The sequence below is a fragment of the Neodiprion fabricii genome, chromosome 3 (assembly GCF_021155785.1).
Source record: "Neodiprion fabricii isolate iyNeoFabr1 chromosome 3, iyNeoFabr1.1, whole genome shotgun sequence".
Taxonomy (NCBI): Eukaryota; Metazoa; Arthropoda; class Insecta; order Hymenoptera; family Diprionidae; genus Neodiprion; species Neodiprion fabricii.
The window spans coordinates 27,287,162-27,311,695 of NC_060241.1; the positions used below are offsets into that span (position 1 = coordinate 27,287,162).

The window sequence follows — 24,534 nt, forward strand, 5'->3', positions numbered from 1 at the left end:
ATAACGCGTTGGAAACATTAACCTGAAACGTGCAGAAGGCTGTGCGATAATACGAATGAAATATTTATCAGGGAAGGAGAGGAGAGCTGGTGGAAGTAAAACAAAGCCCGTGCCTCCGCGGCAGGACCGCTTTTTTTATAGGGGATGAGACGGGATAAATATCGCCGGGTTTATTTTACGCCGCAGGAATATCGCGCGTTGTAGAGAGACGCGTTCCTGTTATTGACATCCGCGTTTTATATGAAGGTGCACACCGGAAAGTAGGTGGTCGCGTACGTCGGACCGCGCACGCAGCCGCGAATGCCTGTATCTTTAGTTTATAGGCAATCCGATCATATATTCCATGAAATTTTAACTTTCGTTTCGCTTTGCGCTGCGGCAGCCTCGCCTCGCGTCCGCCCTGGAGGTCCAACGTGCAGTTTACACTGAAATTATAGCACTTGCCAAGCTCCGTCCGGCGGTTATATTTTCTCCCCCCTCTCCGCCGAGAATCCAGGATTGCACAAATCCTAAAATATAACAGACCTCGGCGTTATCCTGCATATCCCGCGTTATCACACATACGGCTGCCTGCGTGCGTCCTCCAGTTTGCTGTTTGCGGGTGCCGTACTGCAGCATCCTCGGGGGTGGACGGAGGGTGGAGGGTGGCTAGCCTGGTGCACACCTAGCATTACGCGGATGCAGGTCTATGGACCACCGGGGAGGAGGGCGTGATTTATTCCCTGTGGAAAGAGAACGCGCGTCCGCTTTTACACCGTCGTCGTCGAGAGTTACCTCTACCCCCCAGAGCTTTGTATGCATCGAACGACGCGTCGAGTTTTAATGTTGAACAATTTAACCCTCCAGCATTACAGCGCGAATACTTTCTCATTACTTCGAGCGGATTCTGGAGCTCTATATTTTCATAAGGCAACGTGAAAGAAAATTCGTACAAAAAAAAAAAAAGTAACACAGTTACGGATTGAGAGCCAGGTGTACACGTATATATGTACGTATGCGTATATATAACCATTTGAATTAAGGTATAAGGTTAAGGTGGAGAAAACGGGCCGCCCGCTGTAATGGACTTGGAATTTCAATTGGGGTCGCAGAATTGACGCCTTTTCCGAGCCTCTCGTGTGCGAATATGAACTTTTTTTTTATCATCTTTATTCCTAAATTGTTTCTTTTTTTGGTTTATCAATTTTTTCTTTCGGTCTGTCCTCACGTCGTCGGTACGTTTGTCGTTTTTTTTTTCATCTCTTTTCTTTTTTGTGCTACTTGAAATAAATATACCGCCGGGAGGCGCGACGCTGTTATTTTCACAAGAAACGCGCACGTATTTGCTTTGAGTCTGCATAATAGGATACGAGGATACAACGACGTCTTTGACGCACCATCCAATTCACATGCTGCAACATGTAAAAATCTTTCTCCACACTTCTTTATCGCTGAAATTCTTAATTATTTTTTATTCTGCCTCTGCGGATTCTTTTCCCCGTTTCATTTTATCATTCATCACTTTCTGCGAATTCATACATATTACAGCCAAGATTTTGTCGCATTATAATAATCGGATTCATTTTTTGCTTTAAAACGTAAACTCGCAAGAAGATGCGTCCGAGATACACAAGTCTCGATATTTTATCAATGCAATCCGAACGTACATTCATATCGTTGCTTTCTGTATTCACGTTTTCCTCTTCCCGAGAAATTGGTCTCGATTTATGGACCTGAAATTTTATGTCTCGAACGCAGTCACGCGGGATGCGTCAGTGATTAACAATGAATTATTTGAGATTTATTTCACTGGATTCAAGAGCACAGTTGTATTATCGATGTTATCACAACGGTACTCGACAATTTGATAATCGTGGAAAAATTGGAGCCTGTGAAACGCAACCTTTACCTCAGATTACACGGTTCGTTGAAACTGGGAAATGAATCGCGTTCTCGAAAAATACACAACGTTCATCTCGTAAATTAATAAGTACGGAAACGCATTAGGCCAATATTGAATATAACAATGACGAATCGGGTATATGCTCTCGATTATAACAGAGTACACTCGAAGGAGGAGCATCAGTTACAGTTAAGGTTGAATTACAGAGGATTTATTCCGATCGAGATAGCGTGCGGTTCTCCTCGCGGTGATTTCCGAAGGCGGTAGGTAGGTAGATAGGTATAACACCTATTCGCCGAGGGAAGAGGAGCAGGCGGTGGATAAGTTTCGGTGCTACGGCAGGCGAAGGTGTAAGGTATACGTTAGGTATATGGCGGATGAGTCGAGGGTGTTGGATGGATAAAAAGGAGGAAAAGGGCGAGGGATGCGTATCCCCGGCCGATACGAAAACCTCTGCGTCGATCTCGCGTCAAGTCGTCCGGGAGAGAGGCAGGTAATCGTTTTGGCAGTGTTCATAAATTCCACGCTCTGTTGGCTATCAATAAGCATTGTTTTGCCACTTTGGGGGTCGTAAAATGGATCGGCGTAACGCGTTGCGGGCCTAATGAAGATTAATACGCGGTGCCTGCACACACGCGCACTCCCACATGCACCGAATCTATCCTGAAATATGGCGTTCCGGTGATTCGGTATAAAAATTACAAATTGGCACCTCCGCGGTACCCGGTCGGAATGGGAATGAAGTGGTTTCGAGTTGGCGGTGTAACGGAATTGCGGGAAATTGAATCGGGCCGCGCGATTAATCATCTTCAGAGTCGTTAGTGGCACGCGAAGACTATCAACGTTACAAAGTGGAAAAATCCTCGAACGCGGCGGCAAGAAGGGCGAACTATTCACTCTCTCGCGCTCGGCACCCGAGGACCATCTCGCTTTTTTCGGTTATCAAGCTTGTACGAGTATTTTTCAACGTCATTTTACCCACCGTCCCACCGCGTTTTTTGTTGCCCTGCAAAATTTCAGCTCTCATATACACGCACGATTTACGTCATGTGAAAGGCTCAGTCAACCCTTTCCGCGCCGTTTGAGAGGAGAATAAATCTCTCCGGGACGACGAGATGTGCCTACGGGTTCATCTGTGCACACACCGACCGGCTAATTCATTATTAATATTTACACATGCGGCTAGGAAGCTCTCGTTCTCCGCGGCGCTTTCCACGCTTAGTATCAATTTGTATTCGTGGTTTTTAAATACCTCCGAGTGCAGCCGCTGCACCGAGCGAATGCATTCAGGGCGCGAGTGGGTGGTTGGGTACCTACTTCGAATGGTTATATCCGAGCGGCGATGCATTCGTGATACGGACGGCGAGAGTTTGTATATTTTCCTAAAACAACGAGACCTCGGCTCGGATGAAATTCCGGTTCTCCTGCACTTGCACGCACTGAAATCATTCTAGGTACTCCGTAAGTCCAACAAACTACGGGATTTCCGTTACGCTTCCCCGAAACAGTACGGCTAATGACATATGGAAGCTTGTTTAATCGAATCTGAGAATTAGGCAGCGCTTTTCAAGCCCTTCCGAGACACCTCTTTGATCTCCCGGAATTCGATCTAGCTTCGTTTGCGTTCAGGACTTGCGCGAGACGAAGACTTTTCGTCCATTTTTTTCTCCTTGGATATCATATCGACCGGCGTTATAAACAGACGACCGCAATTATTACACGATTCATCCAACATTACTTTACATGATTCGAACTGCGTGTTAATGAATTTTTCTTTCCCCCTTATTGTTAGATACGTTTTCGCGACAGTAAAAACGTCACCGCTATTTTCCTTCGGACACGGAAATTTCAGCTCAATTTATACAGTGCATTCAATCTTTTTGGCGGATTTTTAAGTGGATTTCGCTCGATTCTCCAATTACCCGTATTTCCACTTCTTTCTACATTCCTTTAGTTATTCCAGTACACGTATTACCTGCTGCGGGCCATTATTTTGCCTTTACATATTTGAACAATGTGGGGCAAACTCTCTACGTACCTACGAGTTCCAGTAATTTCGTTCGAGGATCGATTTCACGAATGAATTATTACCATCGTACAATTCATCATTAAAAATAACAATTCAAACTATACATGGATTTCCCACTCGTGCCTTGAATTCGTATCAGTTTCTTCTTAAGGGGGATATTACAGGTATACGTTTCAGAATCGCTGACGCGTTGACAATAAGTTGTTTTCCGACTGCAGCAAGGCGCAGAGAGACTATCGGATCAGCTCAGAGGGTAGGGAAGTAGATAATTTCTCGAGAAGTTCCGTACTTAAGCTGCGGTGGAAAGCTGTTCTTTATTCTTTGTACGTACGTTGTCCGATGTTGTGGTGGAATAGTTGTTCCTATTCACGCTTCTATTACCAACAACGACGCGTACAAAGTCAAGTTCTCCCGTCGAGGGGCGGGATAATTGGTACCAAGAGTATTGCCAACTTGTAACGTGGCAATTTCGCCGGGAACTGGCAACTTCTCGTCGTCCTAGATTGAAGTGGATACACCTGATTTCAGACAACGCTTCACGGAGCTTTGTCCAGGCCTGCCGAATTAATTATATTCAAGCATTCGCTGTACGTGTTATTCGCCGATTCTTCCAGTCCGCGCACATAGATGCAAAAGTCGATAGATAGCTGCCGCTTCTTGAAATCGTCATGACCAAGTCTACTCAAGCTATACGCTTTGCTATTCAAGCACCTCGATAATCGCGCCCGAGATTTCAAGATCAGATAATATAATTCATTCACTCTGGAGAAATGAAGCTTTTATGGGTACTGAAACAGTAATTTACTTCTGTTCTTTACGTACCGTTAATCTAGTATCTGGATTAAGAGCCTAGATATACGTACCTCTGAACTTTCATTGAGGTGAAATATATATTATTATCCTCGGAAACGTCTTGGAAAAGTTATTCAGTTTTCGTTGAAATTGCGGCTTTGATTATTCACCCCCCTTAACTTTGCGATTCTCTCTCAATTGCTCTGGATAATTATCGCCGTAAATGTCGCGCCAGTCGACAAATTCCTCAGCGACGTGAAAATAGGCAACAAAAACGACCCGTAAAATGACCGTAAAATATCGCGATGGCCTGGAATATATCTTTCTCCGTTGGTCATGAGCTGTTTGGCGAAAGGTCGAAACGCCGCGGGGCTTCAGCCACGTTTTACGTTTATCTGCAAGAATCTACAACAGAGCGTTGAAGATTTGAAGGCTTCCTTTGATCCCCCTCTGCTCGATACTCTCGACCGCACGATGAGTGTAGTTATAGATACGAATGTTGTAATCGATTGGACTGTGAGCGCGATGAAATAAAATCTGTAAACATCATGAAATTTGTTGGGTAAACGATAAAAATCCCCGAGTGTATAATCAGGAACGAGCGAAGCGGTTATTTCACAAAATATAATAATATGCATTTGAACTACACAACGCAAGAGCTGGCAGAGAGAGAGAGAGAGAGAGAGTTAATTTGCGCGTTAAATCTGTTGTTCAGTGCGAATATGTTTGCATATTTCTCATCGCGAGGTGTCGCAAATACGCACGATACATTATACGGGGGTGTACAAAGGTAAATTATAATTTCGCACTTTGACGTGGTTTCGATAAATTATATGCTGAAATGAATTTCCATCCGAATTGTATAATAGATATGAGTATATTTTTTCGCGTCTCTGTGATTTTAAATATCGCGATTTACACACCCAGCTGCAGCACTTGACCGTCGAGTGAAGCGAAATATGTATGTGTACTCACCCACCCAAGTACACGTACTCGCTTGTAATTTACTCTGCACGGCTCGCGCTTTGCGCACTCTTGATCAAAGCGTGGTAATACCGCGGTTGAAAATCTCAAATATTGCGGTACCATAAAACCAATTCACAGTCGTGAGCGTGCGGTAAGATCGTGAATGGAAGAAAAAGGGATACATAAAACGGTGAAAGTCAACAAGCCCGAACGTTCTTTGAACCGGAGATAAAGCCAGCATCGTCGGGTACTCAGTATCGCCAGAAGACGTGGTTCCTTTGTGAGTTAACGTTGGGTATGCAGCACGAAAGTAAGCAATAAATGTGAGTGAAATGCCGTTATCAAGCCATCTGCATCGGCGGGAATCGACAGGTTATATTCAGGGCTTTCAAAATGCCGTTTGAATAGCAGAAGCTCACATAGAGCCGTGAACATCCAGCCGAGTATAGCCGCGATTACGCCACTGCGGGGAGGTTCGGAGCTTCCGAGGGATGATTCGGTGGACGACGGGGACACTCGGGGTTTGGTGAACGGGTTGTCACAATACGAGTTGCGGAGCACATGGTGACCGATGGGTAACGGTGAAGTTACGATTGTGAAGCCCGTTCGATTATTGGTCGGTATTTGCGAACGGGGGCATGAATACGGAAGACGGGTCAAGCCGAGCCGCGACCGCCACTGACAAAGGGGAACGAGGCGTACATCCGGTGCAGGGTGGATCTAAACGGAACCAGCCGTCACTTGTTTGCCCAGCGTCCTTCCAGCCGCGGCTTGATGTATTTCATTCGAATTTGGGAATCCTTTGTGCCGCGGGCTGCAGGCGGGCGTCGTGCCTATAACGCTGGGAATCCGGGTTTGCAGAAACGCTATGGCTTCCCGCGAGAGCAAATGTCGTGCGGAGGAAGAGGCGGAGGAAGAGGTACAAATGGAGGAAAATGTGTATAACACGAAAAACAAACGAGGGTGTTCGAGTCAGGTAGGTATACTACGGGCCTCGTTCCTCCCTTTCCCTCGCCCCTCGAGCTGTCCTTTTCTCTTCCTGACGCTCCTCCAGGCACTTTCATCCTTTCCGACGGTCCTTCCGTTCTCCGGGTTGCGGAGGTTACGCCTCGCGCCACCGTTACAAGTCGAGAATACGAATACTCCGCGGGAGAGACCGGGCGAGTACGCACTTGTAATGAAATAAAGATGTTGACGCCTCGTGGTAGTGTTACTGGCAGTGACGAGGACTCCCCGAGAATTGTGAAACTGACTGCTGCCGGGGGACGACGCGACGCCCTTGTGTGTATCGCTTTTACACCGCGGCCTCATGTGTGGGTGACGTGACGCGATGACGACAAGAACAAGAAGTGGAAGGAAACGATGAAGAAGAAGAAGAAGGAGCAGGGGAAGAAGAAGAGAAGAAGAAGACGAAGTAGAAGAAGAAGGAGAAGAAGCCCTTGTCAGGCGGAAATGTTTGTTTTCCCAGTGCTCTGGGCGCCTCTTCGCTTCACCTCTTGGCAGGAAATACAACTGTGAATTTATATTATCACCAGGAACAAACATAGATTTCGAACTCGTAACTTTCCATGAAGCGTCCCAGCCTTGGCTACCAGTTCTGATAGGACTGTCAACGCATCGGTATAATGGACTTCGATGTTTAATTATTCAAAATAAGGTCAATATTGGTTACATAACTTTGATTGCATACAACAAAAGATTCCGGATATTGGGTCCTATTGTCCTGATACGATATCTCTGATTTTTCATAAGCAATTGATTCAACTTTCATGCCCTAGAACTACTACAACTTCCCAAAACTCATTTTTTTTTCAACGTTATTACAGAAAAATGACTTCCACAAACCGATAAATCCCATTGAGTTTGACGGTGACATGTTCTCTCCTTGAGATGACAAACTTCCTACAATAATTGTGCTTGGATGAAATTTGACATGAGCCGATTTGGTAGCGTTTAAAAAGTATGTATTTTTGTGTTCCCGATGGTTCAATTTCGACGTACAATATTCACGTTTATAAGCGCAAGTTGGAGGCCGGGGCTTTTTTCTACCTATTTTCCGGCTACCTTTCGCCAAACAGAAGGTCCACCAGAGAAAACTTAGTTTCTCGAGGTCCAAGAGCGGCCAAAAGGAAATGATTCGATTTCTCCGAGATCCGAAAATGTCGGAGAGAAGAAAAAAAATTTGAACCAAAACCGATTTATGAGGGTAAAGAGACTCCATCCCGGAGGGAGTGAGGGAGGCTTCCTTATTAAAGTGGCTCAGGTATAAAGTTGTAAAGACAAATAGTATAGAAGTAGGAGCTTATATAGACTGTATTATATAATATTTCTAATGCAGGATAGCGGAGGAACTCGAGTGAAATATCTACGAGAGCCATGGCTTACAGCTTATAAGTTGTAAGACTCGTTCTTATAACGAGTTTGAAATTACATGTGACAATGACGTAAGCGGGACTTAGCCGAGGGGCGCTCGGATTACTTTCGCGGTGAACCGGAAATCGGGGGAAATCTGGTACGCGGTAAAATTTACTTTACGCATAAAATTAGCATCTAGGCGAGAAGGTGGAGGAGGCGAGGATGATAATCGACTGACTTTATAATTCGGAAGGGGTAGACTCGACGTGGTTAGCCCGAAAGACTGGAATGCCAGTGGCGCGTAGCCTAACACAAATATACCGAGCACCAGACGTCAAATTTTAGTTTCCTCCTCTTTCTCCCTCTTTCTCTCTCTCTCTCTCTCTCTCTCTTCCTTCCCGTCCCTTCCGCTCCTCCTCGGAGACATCGCGGACTCATAGTGCTGCTGGGAGAATCCTTAATTATTGGGTGTTTCTCTTTGCTTTACTTCTTCGGATTAGATTGGTGCTGGTGGCAACCCCATTTCGTTCGTAACTCGAGGTCCCTTTTATTCTCGTCGTCCGACCTCCGCGAGGACAGTTTCACCAGACGGTATATACACGAAACGCCGTCGGGGAACAAATTCTCGACTTCCTTACATCGAATATACGTGCGCATCTGAGCCAGTCCACAAAGGCCCCGAGGCTACGCGGCTGAAATATTTAACCTTGTAGGACCGACAACTTTCTGCCTTCCGCCAAACAACACCATCTTCTCTCGGTTAGATACTCCGCGCGGGCACTCGGCGAATAAAAGAGAAATCACCACCCCGTTTCTTGGCGGTTTGCGGGTGACGGGCTTAACGTGTAAACAAATGTTGCCAGTCTGCATCGCTCGCCCCGACACTCGCCGTGCGACATAAGGAATATTAAATTAACGAGGGGATCAAGAAGGATTTACGTTCAACACGAGCGACCCCGCTTAGCTTCTCCATTACCCCAAGCGCCGCAAAAACTTGGAAAACTCCGCCGAAGAAATCGGCAAGGATTTGCACACAAATGCGAGTGCTCGGTGAAAAATTTATCAGAAATTCACCTTGCACAATTATAAGTCTAATACAAGGTAAAGCGTAACGTTGCTGCGGCGAGAAACAAGGACCGCTGGAACGTACGGATGAAAGAGAAATGTTGTCTCTCTCACATCTATAACATGCCGTGTATTGTCATCTGCTCTCCGTTCTCTTTTTGGATCGAGGAATATATTCAGCTCGCGTCGTGACGTGCTCTCATGTTTGAAAACAAGGGATGTTTTCGAGGGGGAGTCTATCCTGGATGAGTGGAGCTTGTCAGACCGTAGTGAAGTTCTGTAAAAAGTTATGTTGAAACAAAGCCTGGCCACGCGCGTTCTCAGGAATTTCGATCACTATTGTTTCGTTCGTAACAATCAAACGATCCAGGAGAGATATGAATATTTATGCAAAAAACAGTTCCACAATTGCGAAGCTTTGTGCATCTGACTATCGGCTTCGACGCGTCGCTTTGTCGATAATGTACAGACGAAGCGACTCTGTGACGATACTTTTTCAACCATACCAATAGGAATACTCAGACTTTCAACAATAATTAATTGTAAACTGGAGCGACACGGACGGACGAACTAATGGATGACGCTACTTGCGAAGCGAGTAGATTTACGATCGTCGAGATTATAAGCTGCACTGGCATGCCACTTACGTTACTGGCTTCTTCCCCGCGATATAATCTTTGGCAACAAATAAGTAATGCCGAGCAGCAATCATCGAACTGCAGGTTGTCTCTGAAGATGAGATTTTCTTATTGTCGAATTTTGTTTTTGATCTCTCAATGAAGGCAATTTATGCCTTCGTACGATGTGACAAACACAAGCGCAGAGTCGCGTCTTCTTCATAGTTACTTCAACACGATATTCACGCACGTTTGATTTGCTTGCCAAAGCGTACGTCATCTCACGTGTCTTTTATCTTCGATCAGATTTTTGGTAAAAGTACGTCAAATTTCGATGCTGATTTCCAGTTATCAATGTGTGCAACAGTACGCGTGCGGTAAACCGAGAATTTCACTGGAATAATGAATGTGAATCACGCCGTTTACCCGCTGGCTTCAAAGCCGTACAGGGTTGTCTATTCGTAGCCATATACATATGGTTCATAACATCAGATGGCTAATGAGTTGATTTATAGCGAACTGTGGACAGCCTCGTTGATGAAGCTCGAACGGTCAAATGAACTGGTCAAGCATATTGGGAGGAGAGGGGGCTTCAAGATTTCCGTATCTGCTGAAGGTGGAATATGCGAGGGGTCCATGGCGCACGGTGAAGGATACTTGAATGGTCGACGTCGCACAGCGATCAAACTTGCTCTGAGCAAACCAACGGACCGAGGGAAATCCGGTAAACTTATTCCATTTTCTAAACTCCCGGTGAGTATGTGTTCAAGTCGTCCTCAAGACGACTTGCTCGAATAAGATCTTAATTGTGTACCTGTAGTTTAATCCGTAGAAATCAGTTTGAAATAAGGGGAATCCCGCGGAAGTGAACGCGAGAACGGAGTGAAACGGCCGAGTGAAACAACGACGGAGTACAAGTTCAGAGTTTCATTTCAAAGCCCCGTACCACACCCGCTGAAAGACACACAGAAGAGATGAACCGAACGAACGAATTCGTGAGGGTCACGTGGATTCTTTCCTTTCGGTCGAAACAACTCTGTGGCGCTTTTGATGTTTCCTAGAGAGCTTTGAAAATGGTAAGCCAGTAGGGTATGTCGGCGAACGAAAACAAAACGAAGGAGCATTTGGGAAAATGTTTCCACGACTCCTTTGACACCCGTTTCGGACGAAAGTCTGATTGATTCCAACCGGGATTGTGCTGAATCGACCGAATAATCCTGGAAATTCATGTTTATACAGCTTTATAAAATTCTTTGTCCACTCGAGTATTGTATTTCATACGTATTTTTTTAACTTACTTCAACTGGATCAATAAACTACGCATATTGTTGTAAACGCAACGCGGCTGGTCTCGTTAATCTGATTAAATAGCTTTTATACTACGTCATTGAACAAGCAATATTCAATAGTGAACGGTTCTCGTTATTCCAATGGTTCACAAGTGACAGTATATTGACACAAAGTCACGAGGATACGATGAAGATACGCTGCGAATCGCTCGCGCCGCGTACTCTCGAAAAACTCGCTTTTTCATAAAAAAAACCGATACGTATTTTACGTACGATTTCGTCCCATTTCAAGCTCGCGTCGATGCACGGTTCGGCTGATTTTAATCGGAAAAAATAAAAATCCGTCTACCTACAAGTGGTGCCATTCAAACGTCATACCGAAAAATTTTTCAATAACGATCAGAACGCGTCCAGCTCGTTTTACCACGAAATTTTATTTCGATTTTAATAAAAGTTTTTTCTTCCTAAGTGTGTAAAGCTCATAATTATGGCATACCTTAATGTAAAGCCCAAAGCGAGAATAATTGTTGCCTCCATTAAAAATTTTTTTAAATACTCACCGGCACGTTGTTGAGCGTGAATGAAAGGTGGGTGGATGGTTTTGAAGGCGGTGAAGTGCAATTTGCTTCGAGAGTATCTCCAGGATCATAACGGTCTCTACCGGTTGCAATCGCGGGCCTTCCTTGAGGTAAAGCTGAAACACAATTTTCACAGAGGTAAACAAGATTTTTATTATTTTTCGCCGACAGGTAAGCCCTGTTGACACTATAGAACTTGCTCGGAGGAAGAGCTTTTTCTCTATCCAGTCGCGAAATGAGGACCGTAAACGTGCTTCTTGCTCCTCCTTGAGATGAGATAGTATTTTGCGCTCCACGTTCAGCGATAAAACAATCTCGGCTCTAATAGCTCGATCGATACTTTCACGACATTATGATTTTTACCTTCGTACATAATATAAAGGCGAGGGGAAATTTTCCCTATACGAGCTGATTACATTCGAATAAATCGTAAAATAGAGAGGAGAGAAAAAGAGAAAGAAAGAGAGAGTGAGAGAGAGAGAGAGAAAAGGAGAGTGTTGAAATTTTGCGATACTTGTTTAATCTTGGGTGAACTCTTTACTAAATAAAAACTGTTCATACGCCAGAGACGGCGGTTATATCGGTGTGTCAGAACTTGCAACTGAGGCTTACGTAAGTTCGCAAACGTATTTTGTACGTTAATACGTGAATTTACCTCCGGTATTATAGAACACGGATTAGGGATTAAGTCAAACTTGTGTAAAAACTAATCCGCGAATATTCAGCGCGGTTAATTTATGACGGAAAGTGGGCAGAATCGTTCTGGACAAAGTACGGAAGCTTCGATATTACAAGCGTTGTAAAATTACAGCAAAGCAGGTGCTGCAATATTCTCCGCTAGTTCGCGAGCTGCCGGTGTGTGTGTGTGCTCAAAGAGGGTAAAAATAGTGAAAAGAGTTTATCACTTTTACTGGGCTACTCACATACTACGTTCAAATTCTTCGTCACAAAGGCCGTTGAGAATGATGGTGCATCGGCCGTAACCTCGCAGCTAAAGTTCCCGGACAGTCTGAAATCCACGTTCCTCAGCATAACTTGACTGCCGTTCGAGTTCGTGACCTGAAAAAGAGAGAGGCGATAAGTTTGAGGCGAACAGCATCGTTTGATACACTCCAGGGAGGGTTGAAAAAGTGACTTCCGAAGCGCAGTGCGTGTAATCGGAAAAAAAAAGAAAATCTTTTCTTGTAATTATAAGAGTTGGAAAGTATAGTCGGTATTCAAGTAATGAAACCAGGACGTTTTTTCCCTCGCATAGAAAAGTTTTCTTATGCAATCCTGGCTCCTTTTAAGGTCACTCCCGATCAATCCGTTACACGCTCAATCGATCCCAACCCTCTGGCCCCGATGCAGAACTAGTCTCTGTCAACGACAGATTAATCGATAGAAAGCGTCGCGTCGCCCGGTTATCACCAGACTTTATACGAGGTCAATATTGCTCGATGATTTCGAAAGACAAAAGGGGTATAGGTCGGAGGCGGAGCCTTCGATTCTGGATTTATAGACGGTCTTTCATTCCGGGGAGAACAAAACCCGGCCCTTGCTATCCAATGCACTCGGCACTATTGCGACTCGTTGGAACTTAAAAGCTTCATTGTCAAGAGGGGTAAATATAGGAGAGGTAGGCGGTATGACGCCAAGTGCAGGAGACGCGAAACTAATACTTCTCTTACATATTTTAATCAGGAGCTTTAGGTACGTACCTAAACGCGCCGCGAGCCATTCAATGCGGAGGAGGGTATTGAAACGTTCAAACTTTTTCACCTACAATTCTGCGTCAGCTTTCTCTACCAGCGACACACAGACGCGCACAGAGAGAATGGAGAGCGTCCATTCGGTTATCAAGATATGAATAAATTTCATCGACAACTTTTATTTCCGTAGAGAGCAATCAGCGAAAATCCGCACATGTGCTGTCGAGCTATATCACGCTACTACTACTTCTGCCGCTGCCACCACTAACGTCTGGAGTTGAGCCGAAATTTTATATCCGGTGAAATCTGGCTATTGAAAGCTGAATCGTCTTCCATCTGAACGCAAATGGGAGCTCGTGCAATTCTTATTTACGATTATAATTTGCATCGGGTAAATCTTTACCACCCAGCTCGAACCCCAACGATCTCTGATAAACTATGCTGCGGTTTAAAGCGTACAGGATCCGTGTCATTCGTCATCCGTGAGACATCGACGTCCAGCACGACGGACATGATCGGGTGAGTAAACGTTGCGCAAATCTTCATTAACATGCCATTAACCAAGCCTCAAAGACCAAAGTATGTACTCTGACCGATTCAGCAAGCCCCTCTGCATAATCACAGATCAACCGCGATGTTGGATCACTTTCGGCGATATTTTGGATTCCTAAGATTATTCGAAACCCCGGGGTTCTGGTGATGAAACGCGAGTCTGCTGCAGACGGAATTAATATCATTATTCTTCGTCAAAGATTCTTTTTTTCTTCCTCTTCCTCTCTCTCCCTTCCTCTCTCTCTCTTTCTCTCTCTTTCTCTCTCTCTTTCGCTCTCTCTCCAGCTTCAATCTATTTAATCGTTTTGACGCACTTGTCACGCGAATACTCGCAGCTATTGAATGTACATAAATCTCCGCATGTCCGAAACGCGAGTTTTCAAAACACGATAAGAACATTCCGTAATTAATCACTACTCCGCGACGGAAGTTTTTATCTGCACCGTTGAAAAGATCGTCAAATGAGAAGGAACACGCGAATTGTCACTTCCAAGTCACCGTATTAATATCCAACATTCATTTTTACCGTCAATATTATTACTCACCACCGCGTCTCAATAATAATAGTAATAATAATGATGTTGTTACACCGAGTCGTTTGTTTAACAAAACAAAGCGTCGAAAACTTCTGTGTACGTTATATTCATATTTTACGAAACGACGTAACTTATACAACGCGGCTAAATTATATAGACAGTATATATACGTGATTTAAATTAGTTTCTCTCTTTCAAATAATATAACATTACGACTAAACACAGACCTATGAGTAAATCACAACGAAATATCATCAATCAATTCAATGAAGCCATACAAAATTCAGTTACTGTTCAATTTGAATTACAAGCTTGCATATCGTGCTCCGTAACTCGTAGAAAGAAAAAAAAATAAATAAAAAACAGAAGAAATGGAGAAAAAGAATCATTCACGAAAGCGTTGAGCGAGATGCTATATCCGCCGCTTCTTCACCACCTTTGGCTTTAATTTTTATAGAGCTTCGGTGCTTCTCATAAATGGTGTACGTCAAGTACGCGCGGAGATGATGGATTTTTGATGAAGGGATATCCGGGCACTGAAAATGTGAATCTCACAATATCTGAAGGAGGTTGCTCTTTCACGTGGGAGAATAATTGAAAAGAGTATTGGTAGGAGAATTTTCCAAGTCCCCCCTGTACAATGTAATCCTCGGATATTAATGTATAACACATACATACACATACATGTGTATTATATGTATACAATGACACTGGTCCCGTGCACATTTAGATGAGTTTGGAACGTATATGCCCGAATAAACGTGCTCATTAATTATTTGGTACGAGGCGCGTATACGTACATAGGTATACTCGTAAACAGGTATGGTCGCGTGTTTCGAGGAAGCGATATCGGCTTGATTTCCTGCAATTCGGACCCTATTCGAACGAGGTGGTGAGCGCGGTTTATTGCCATTTCGTTGCCTAGCTCATGCTCGTTGGAAAATAATTCGAATAGCTCGACCGCGAGGCGGCGAGGGTGCGGTGAACGTAAGTTTATTCAACCGACCGGTACTCCCACACACGCTTGCGCCACCCTGGGCCCAAGTGCATCGAGTACAGACACAAACGCCGTTGCAGCAAAGGCATTCGTCGAAGAGAAATGCGGCGCAACCGGCAGGCGAAAACGAGCGTTGGACAATGCCGGCAGTGTAATGCAATCTTGATGCTTCGAAATCAAGCACAGAGAGGGTATACAGATGATGAATCCCATTCACCGGCGAGATGTTCACTTTGTATTTATCACGGGGGTCCGGCTCGCTTGTCTCGCTCGGCGTCATGTCGCGGTTACATTAATTACCCTCAACCCGCGATTGTCGAGGGTAACGAGGATACGGGACACCGGGTCTCCCGGCTCCGGGGTGTCGAACGAACACCGCTTTGGTGGCCGAGGACTGCCATTGATAGGAATAACTCTGTTCGCCACATTTGAATAAAGGATGGGACGCCCGCCGACGGTTCTGCACCCGTAGCTCCGACGGCTCTTGGGTAAACACAATTTGGCAAGGTCCTTTAAAAATACCGGCTCTGGATACCGGGGCGTGAAATACTCTCAGAGTCCTTCTCTCTGTTTGCGCCTTCCTTTTCTTTTCCATTCTCGTTCCACAGGTTGTCTTGACAAATTTCGCCACGACTCAATCTTTGCGCTTTACTTTTCGAACGACTGTTTTTACTCGGGTTAAACGCGGATTTTCCTGCCGTACGACGATCGCAACGCGCATCGAGGATAGGGACTTTCGATTCACAATAGCGCAAGAACGTTTGACGTTTAAATTAAGAACAAACCTCGCGTTAATTATACAATTGACTATGTATATACGCGTGACGTGAATCAACAGACCTTTTTTTTGTGCATTTGAAAAAAAAAAAAAAAAATTCCCAACATTTTCAGACTGTCAACGTCATTTGATATCTGCGGGTTATCCAAAATTCCAGCTTTTACGGCTAAATGAGATTTGTAGAACTTGGGTAGGCAAAAAAATAAAATTTTCAGGGTGTGAACATCGGTTTTGAGAACCGTCGTTCTTGTATCTACGTACAATATCGTCAGGAGCCAGACAAGTTCTACTCGCAAATGTTCACGATGGCAACTGATAGTCCCTATGTGAAAATTTTTTATCCTTGTGTACGGTGAAAAATGAATATTGATTGTGTTGCGGCACGGAGAGAAGTTTCTAGTATAGTGTTAATTTCTTACCTTAACCGCAAGACATTACAGTTCTGGGTGAAAAACGACAATAAGCTTTGTAACTATAACGAGAAAATCTTGTAAAGTTATTTTTTCTTTGCGGTCACTCGTACTATATCTTTTTTACAACTATTGCGATAATTTAATGCCGATGCAAGAATAAATTGATGCTCAGGTCTTATTCACCTGTTCAAATGTATCAGACCGATTAAACAGATTTATAATTTAGTATTACCAGGTATAATTAAAGTAAACAATTAATTATCATACCATATTCACCTGCAATTACAATAATACTGAAACCGTTATTGTAACGATATTAATTTTACGACAACTTTCCAGCTACTTTAACAAATGAGATTTTTCTCCGCGTTCAATGAATTGGACGTCCGCCTTCAATCTCGCGTCGCGAAAGATACTTAAAGAGTGGAAAAAATCTCTCACCAGAAGACAATTGTGACGGTTATTTGACAGAGCTTTTCCGAGGTTGCACCGTTGCAACGAGTCTACAGTACGGGAGGATATAGAGCAGCGGAGGACGAGACGATACCCTGGGGAATATGGCGGTAACGAGAGGGATGGAAGATCCGTATGTTGGTACGCAAAGAACGACAGGCATGTGCGCAGGCCGCGGCTTTGCAAACAAGGGAAATGCTCGGGTCAAGTGTTTTGACTCCGATGAAATTCCGTCCCGCTGGAGATTCCGGTCCACTCGCGTTGTTAATCCGATTCCGTTTTTCTTTACTTGATTTCCTTCCTTTCTTCCCTTGTTTTTTTTTTTTTTTTTTTATTTTTCTTCTTTTTTTCACCACTCTTTCCGTCTTCCTCTTTCTTTCTGTCCCCCACTTTGCTTTCCTCGTCTTCCGTTCCTCTTGTTCACGTCTGTATGAGACTCGCTACGCGTCATGCATTTTACGCGATACGTGTTTATGATACGCACGCGAAATAGGAACGATATTGTCTTATTACGGCTTTTTACCCACCGCGTGCTTCGTAACCATTCCAGCTCGTTTTTCAATCAGACTTTGCGAGCCGCCTCATACATCACAATTTCGTACCATAAGGTGGAAGTACAATCAGCAGATATCTATCGCTCTCTATGCCTTTTTTCAGGTTCGTTGGAATCAGACCAACTTTTCGACTCGTTGAAACACGTATGTTTTACAATTGTTATCTAACTCGAGTTACAGATTTCTCTAACGCTTTGATTTTTTTTTTTTTTTTTACATCTTTTGTAAAAAATGATTACAAGACGACTCGATCATCTGTTTACTTCATTCATTTATAAAATCAAACTAATTTTGGTATATCTTCAAGTCTTTCGATATATCTGCGTCACTTTGGCAATATTATGTGTCATATATTACAGTAGGATGTAGTGTACATGCACTTATTGTTCGTAATGGGATAAGCCTGGATCGACGTCTTGGCTTCAGCATTTGTCAACGATCAATTTCTTGGAGCTTTCTGTACTCAAAGCCCATTCTTGAACGTTGTCATAACAACGTTGCGGGCAAGCGAGACGATTTGAAGGAAATGGCAATAATTTATCACAGATATATCATCGGACTCTTTTATACCGACCGGCAGAGGAAATCTTGTTCCATAAACGAAGCGTGTGCATCTTTTATGGCCAAAGCGTCAAGCTGAGTGAGCAAAATATGTTACGGCTGGTCAATTCGATACAGCTGTGTCTATACGTAATGGAGAATAACGCTTCACACCGCCTCAGAGAAGAACGAGAGAATTACGGTTGTTATATTTAAAACTTCAATTCACACGCGATGTGAAATTTTCCCATTTTTTTTCCCAACACCGACTTTTATCACTGGTAATAAGTCCGCGTGTGATTGGGTTGGTGATTGCCCATTGGTGAATAATGTTGGCATTCTTTGAAGTCAAAGAATTCTTCCTATTGCATTCTCCTTATTGATTTATTCGTTCATCTATTTATTTTCCTTGTCGATTCTTTTTTCGTTTTCGTTTTCTTTTCAGGCCTCTCGAAATCGGTATAGATACGACTTCAAGCCGCATACCGCGTCGCTTCACGAGACCAGCATTAAGCGCGTTAGCACAGGGTGTCACGAATCAGGATCACGATAACTTTTTCCCTCGGCGTATCATGTATATTTAAACTGTAGTCAGGCCGCAGGTTATTTCCATGATTAAATTGGTATGGAAAACAAGCGTTCCGCAAAAGTTTATGTTTCTATCTTGGTATTTAGTCTTCATCCCCCCCCGCACGATGGGTGCAGCTGTGTGCAACGTAAAAGGCACAAAGAGCAGAGGTAAACCTGGTCCACATATCCTTCTTTCGCGTACTTTCAACTTGCTCGGAACGGAATCCCTCTAGCCAAGCAGATACCTTTGTATAATTTGAATTTTTATTGAGACAACGTTAATCTTTCACTCTTCAATCCCATTGCGCATATACTTATATACACACGCAGACATACATGTGTCTGCAACCTGAAGCACAATCGCGTTTACACGCCGAAGACGTAATTCGACCCTTCCGCACGATGTGAATAAGGTTCTCTGATAATTCCATTCGCGTTAATCCAATCCAGTCGCGGCTCAACCAGACTTCATGAATCGCCGTCTGCGGACTGCGGTAAGTATCCTACAAAGTTGCAGTCTGGCCGGTGTTTCGGCGCCAAGAAAACTCAATGAACCAACAGAGTGTTTGCGCCAGGCATGTTCGCCCCACCCTTTCAACATTCACGCTACCTTCGTGTAAACAGGTATTTGGTTATGGCGGGTGTTTGCAGTTGAGGTGAGACGCGACCTGGCAAATATAACCCTTCCGTATGTCACACGCCCACATTCAGTGGTCCCCCGCAATCGGCGGTGAACCTTAAAGGTGCGAGAGAGAGTGGGGAAGGTGTGACCGACGCTAATAGAACCTTTTATCGAATGGTCCATGATTACGAGCCTTGTAACTCCGACTGTCGAATTTTCACGCCGTTCGATGAGTGCACGTGACGAAAATCAAAGCCGACTTCATAGTTCGTGTGGGAATCGACGTGGTTTACGATTCTGCATCGTCGGCTGAGAATGCGGTATTTCATTGCTGGTCGCGATATGAACTAAATTTGGATCAAATCATCGTATTTACTGATACGAAGAACGTGCTTTAAAAATTTGCTCATCGCTACTACGGCGAATAATCGTTATTATTACTATTTTTTATTTTTTTTTTGCGCAAAATATTCTTAATCATCTTAGACCTGAATTCCTACACGTCTGACATTAACATTTGACTATCTGATGCGTATAATTTTTTGTAACACCTGTCTATAGATTCAATTAATTGACGGATTTCAAAGATGCGATTGAAGCATCGATAATCCACCTGCAGTACTCGTCATTTGATTGGATTCGTGTATGTACAGATTGGAATAGTTATGTGCTCAGAATTAACGAGCTTGTACATTTTTTTCGTGATATTTAGGACTATTCTATAAACATAAATATGTTTTCCCTATTAAAAAGATGAATTTTGAAAATCATATAAAACTAGAAATGAGAATTAGAGTTACACGATTCTTTTTTCAACTGTACTAACTGCAGATTTTTAACTAGAAAACATACTTAAACGAAGGGACAGTCTTCGACATATTTTTTATCAGATAGGTATCAGAATCGACGACAAAACCCATTTCTTAAAAAACAGTCTGACGAGTGAATCATTTGTTGTGGATTTTCGAAATGTATGTCCACTCGAATTGGCAACCGTTTTGAAAGGGTTATGCTACACGCACGTTATACGAATTGTGGGTAAGAATTTAGTATATAATAATAATTTCGCGGATTATTCTCGATAAAATCCTAGTACATATTGTTAAAATTTCACTTTGTATAACCACATTTCGTTCCCATGTGAGTTACGTCGAAGAGAGTAATACTCACGTCAACGTTGATGCCGGCGATGGGGAAGGTCTTTGTCGCGGGTGAGTCCTTCGGTGCAAATCGGTAAAACTCGTGGTTACCCCGGTACCACTTGACCGAGTACAGCGGTCTGTCCTGCAGGTCGTAGCGGCATCGTAAAATCGCTTCCTGACCTCTCTGAACAACCTCGGGCAGAACTTCCAGACTGACGTCCCGCAGGCATCTCACACCTTGGAAAATAAAAGGGTAGAAAGGATTAAAGAGGGTTGCCGCAGCTGCCGCCTCCGCGATTAGAGACGATGATCCGGTCATTAGTCTAGTTTTATTTAGCATACGAGAGCCGCGGCATCGTCAGCGGGTAAACAGCAATATCAGGGAGTCGTAATTCCCGGAAAGATTATCGGGGAAATCGATGCTCGAGCCGGTCGCATCGATAATTCTGCAACGGCGGCTTTCCGGTCTCAAGATAGGTTATAACGCGTTCGAAACGCCAGCCGGCTAGCATTGGATAAAATTTGATTTCTAAAGTAATACATACCGCATATACCCCATTACCCATATATGGAACGCATCCGCGTGAAGGCGAGGGGTGAGCTTAGAACAAATGAATTTGCATTCGCATTTCGCTTCACAGCCTCGCCGCGCCGCTATGATATGAATGGGAAAAAGCTCTTTCGGATGGTTACTTTGCCCGATATTTTTATTCCCGTCATGAACTCATACAAAAGAATTTCTGGCTTTATTACGTTAAGTTTGCCGTGCTCGAGGGAAGTTAAATTTTCTCCCCGCCTCCGCCATCCGCCTCTTCGCCGACGGGAAAAATAAAATAAAATAATTATCTTCCCCTAAATCAGTTTACATCGCGGGTAAGTAAGTATATGCTGGCAATATAACGCTGCGACAAAGCCGTGCGGTCTCCCATAATAAACCATAACCAATAAGCCGGCCGACCGCGCCATGTTTCCTCGCCCTGCGCTTCAAAAGTTCCAGCTAATCTTCCCTGTTGCTCAGCTGCGAACTCAGCCCGGGTACTTAATAACGGTGAAAACTTGTTTTTTCCTTTTTTTTCGAGCGTCGAATTACTCGCTTATTACTTATCATGGTGGTACCGTTGCTGCGGTGCCATGGGTATCAACTGGCGGCGCCTTCCAAATACCTTATAGATATACCTATGAAAAGCTGCGCGGTTGAGCGTATTTTGGGATACAAGATGCGTTCACGTTATCTTGACAATAAGCTATACCTAGGATTATAATACGATAAAAGGATCTCGACAGGGAATTATCTTATTATCAGCCCCCTCCGAGTAATCTATACCGGCGTTTCTCGCTGTGACTGTCCTCGTTCATTTTGTTCCTTCTTGATAGGGCTTAATTTAGGATAAACCTGTGTCTCATTGAGTGGTTCTTGACGCGAAGCCCCTTCTCCGCGATAAAAATGAGTCCTCGTTAATCCAGTTATATAAAGCTTTACTGCGGACTAGAAATAAAACCTAATTGGACAATTTTCGTTTATTCGAAGACGCTCGAGCTGCAGGAAAATAGGATTTGCTATTCTCGTAGAATGTTCACGGAGTCTCCTACTATAATTGGACGTTACTGTGATCATTTTTTCGGATATGATATCCACATTATACACACAAGTTTTTACGACGGGTCATTTGAAAACATCGACGCGGATCTTGTTCTCACGTCGGATTTCGCTCAGACGCGTCTCACGCCGCAGATATCACACATATACCCACATAGATATACGTTGGGCGAATCTATGAGCCAATTCGTGCCAAGGCAATGTCTTCCAAGGCGGGCCAATCGCCGAGAGGATCGATAATTTCGCCGGGTATTCAAGTAAGAAAGTAATAACTTAAGTCTGAACTAGAAATTAGACCGGGTGCGCTACGCTCGGTTGGATACTTTGAATCCCGCCGAGCGCCAACAGTAAAGCAATTTAGACTTTCTCCAAGTTATATCGTAGTCGGCGCGATCGAGCTTATCTCCCGAGAACTTCTTTTTCTATGCGTGATTGTGAAAATCTGCGATGCAAACGAGAATTGCACGGCATGTGAAAATCGGTTATGCTATTTTTTATACTCTGGCAATTCAATTCGAGATCGGCGTATACGTGGCATGTAACGCGGTCGTATTTTTATGCCCTCCCTTCACATTTCTCCGCCCCTTTGCTTGCGCAGGGATGATACGCGTCTTGGACTGTAAAAATTTTCCATTTTTTCAAGACCGTTCCAACTCAAGCATCGCAATTTTCCATACACCCAACAACCTTAGAAAAAAAAACACAATTTCAAAAATGTACGTTCACGTTTCATTCCTCGTCATTTTTTTTTCTTTCTTTTTTTATCCCAGCATTTCGAATCTATCAATCAAAATTAAACTCAACGCGTAAAATTGAAATCGATAAATGACGAGGAATACACAATTTCGTTTCAGTAATTTATAGAAACATTACAAGTACTTGGAAGAATGCACTCGACTCAGGACACGAACCGATCGTTTTGTTCAACTGCAAAATATGATTCGATTCATTTTGAAAAAAATTCCCGGAATTTGTCGTCACCGAAGGGTCGAAGGAAAAATTTTCATCCTCAGCGCGAGAAGCTGGGCCAAATTTGTATCGCAATTTCCCGCTCAGTTATCTCCCGCGCTCTGATCGGCGATATATTTCAGGCACTTTCACCCCGGCTGCGTTATCTTTCCCTGAAATACCAGAAGGAATTCTCTACTCCAACCCTTCTCGTTCTTTTCCTCGGTTCGTTCGCTCGCTTGAACGCGAGAGGCTCTGACCATTCGAGTCACCTGAGTCGAATGCCAAATAACAAATCGATATTCCGATCGCGTCCCGGGATATCACGTTCACAATGTCGCCATTTTTATTGATATGTATACAGATAGACCCTGGAAAACCCGAGGCGTAGATTATTTCCCCCCCTTGCTGGGTGGTTAAGCATTTCTTCGGGGAGTCGGGCGACGTCTTGTTGTTGTGCCTTTTACCCCGACCGTCGTAAAAGAGCTTTTCCCCGAGATTTCGCTAACTACTATAACTATGAGGGGACCGGGAACACCCGGGTCGCGGTTGCGGGTAAAATTAAAACTTTTCCCGGGGGACCTCTTCATTTTTCTAAGACATTAACCGGCAAGTGCCTCGTAGGCCCCGAAACCAACCGGGGATCCACTAATCCCTGAATTAAACCCAAGAAATCGATACTCTGCGATATGATGTATACATTCCTGACAAACAAGTTCAAAAGAAATATCGTTAAATGAAACGAACCCTTGGCCCGTTACGTTTGCATAAATTTATAAGTGAAAAACAAAAACAAATAATCTTCTTTATTCTAAGAATCATCCTGCATACAAAACTCCACGGGTGGACTGGGGTGGTGGGAAAAATGTAGAACGATCAGGAATAGAAGTTAGAACATTCAAAATTTGAGTTCAAAATACAGAAAAGTCATCGTGAACAAAGATCGTGGTACACGGAAAGCCATAAGAATACGAAAATAGTAAAATTCTGACAATTCAGTATTCTGGTTTTCTACACTTTAGATTTCGACATTTTAGCGATTCTGTAACAGACATTTTTTCATCTTTGAAAATTGGATATTGTAACTTTTCTATATTTGAATCTTTTTTAGCCCCGCCTTAAGCCACAATCAACTAAAATCATATTTCGACACTATAATGATTTAATTTATCTTCAACTTGAGTTCATAGCACAAAAATTTAACGTGAATATATTAAAAAGCTTGTGCACGTTTAAAAAGCTGCAGTTCACTGGGATGAAAATTCCGCAAAGTTCCCAATCGAGCTAACATCTTTAGAATAACAATAATGATAAAAGAAACAACGAACCGTGGTTGTGTATTTGCGGAAAGACGTACGGTAATAAATTCGCTTGGCGGGCACATACGAGTGCAATATCCCTTAGCACATAGACGTTTTGTAGGTATAAAACAGCATGTACACACCAACGCCTGACAAGTTTCCCGGTTATTCTTGAACGCGAGACAAATGAACAGGGTTTGGGTCGAAGTTAGATTTGGACGCTGCATCATCTGGCAAGCAGATTTCATTTTGTCGGTACGAGGACGC

The 24,534-nt window shown here is 43.6% G+C and overlaps 1 protein-coding gene across 2 annotated transcripts in view; it reads right to left on the reverse strand.

Annotated features, from left to right (window-relative positions):
• LOC124179163 (cytadherence high molecular weight protein 2-like) overlaps positions 1 to 24,534 on the reverse strand; it is a 78,777-nt gene that overhangs the window by 37,670 nt on the left and 16,573 nt on the right. For both annotated transcript variants that reach the window (XR_006869970.1, XM_046563330.1), the window contains exons 2-4: positions 20,450 to 20,658; positions 12,497 to 12,632; positions 11,556 to 11,689 (exon numbers count right to left, since the gene is read on the reverse strand). Coding sequence is in view for 1 of the 2 variants with exons in the window: in XM_046563330.1 (XP_046419286.1) it covers positions 11,556 to 11,689; positions 12,497 to 12,632; positions 20,450 to 20,658 (479 nt within the window). In the remaining variant the exon portion in view is untranslated. The remainder of the gene's footprint in view (positions 1 to 11,555; positions 11,690 to 12,496; positions 12,633 to 20,449; positions 20,659 to 24,534) is intronic.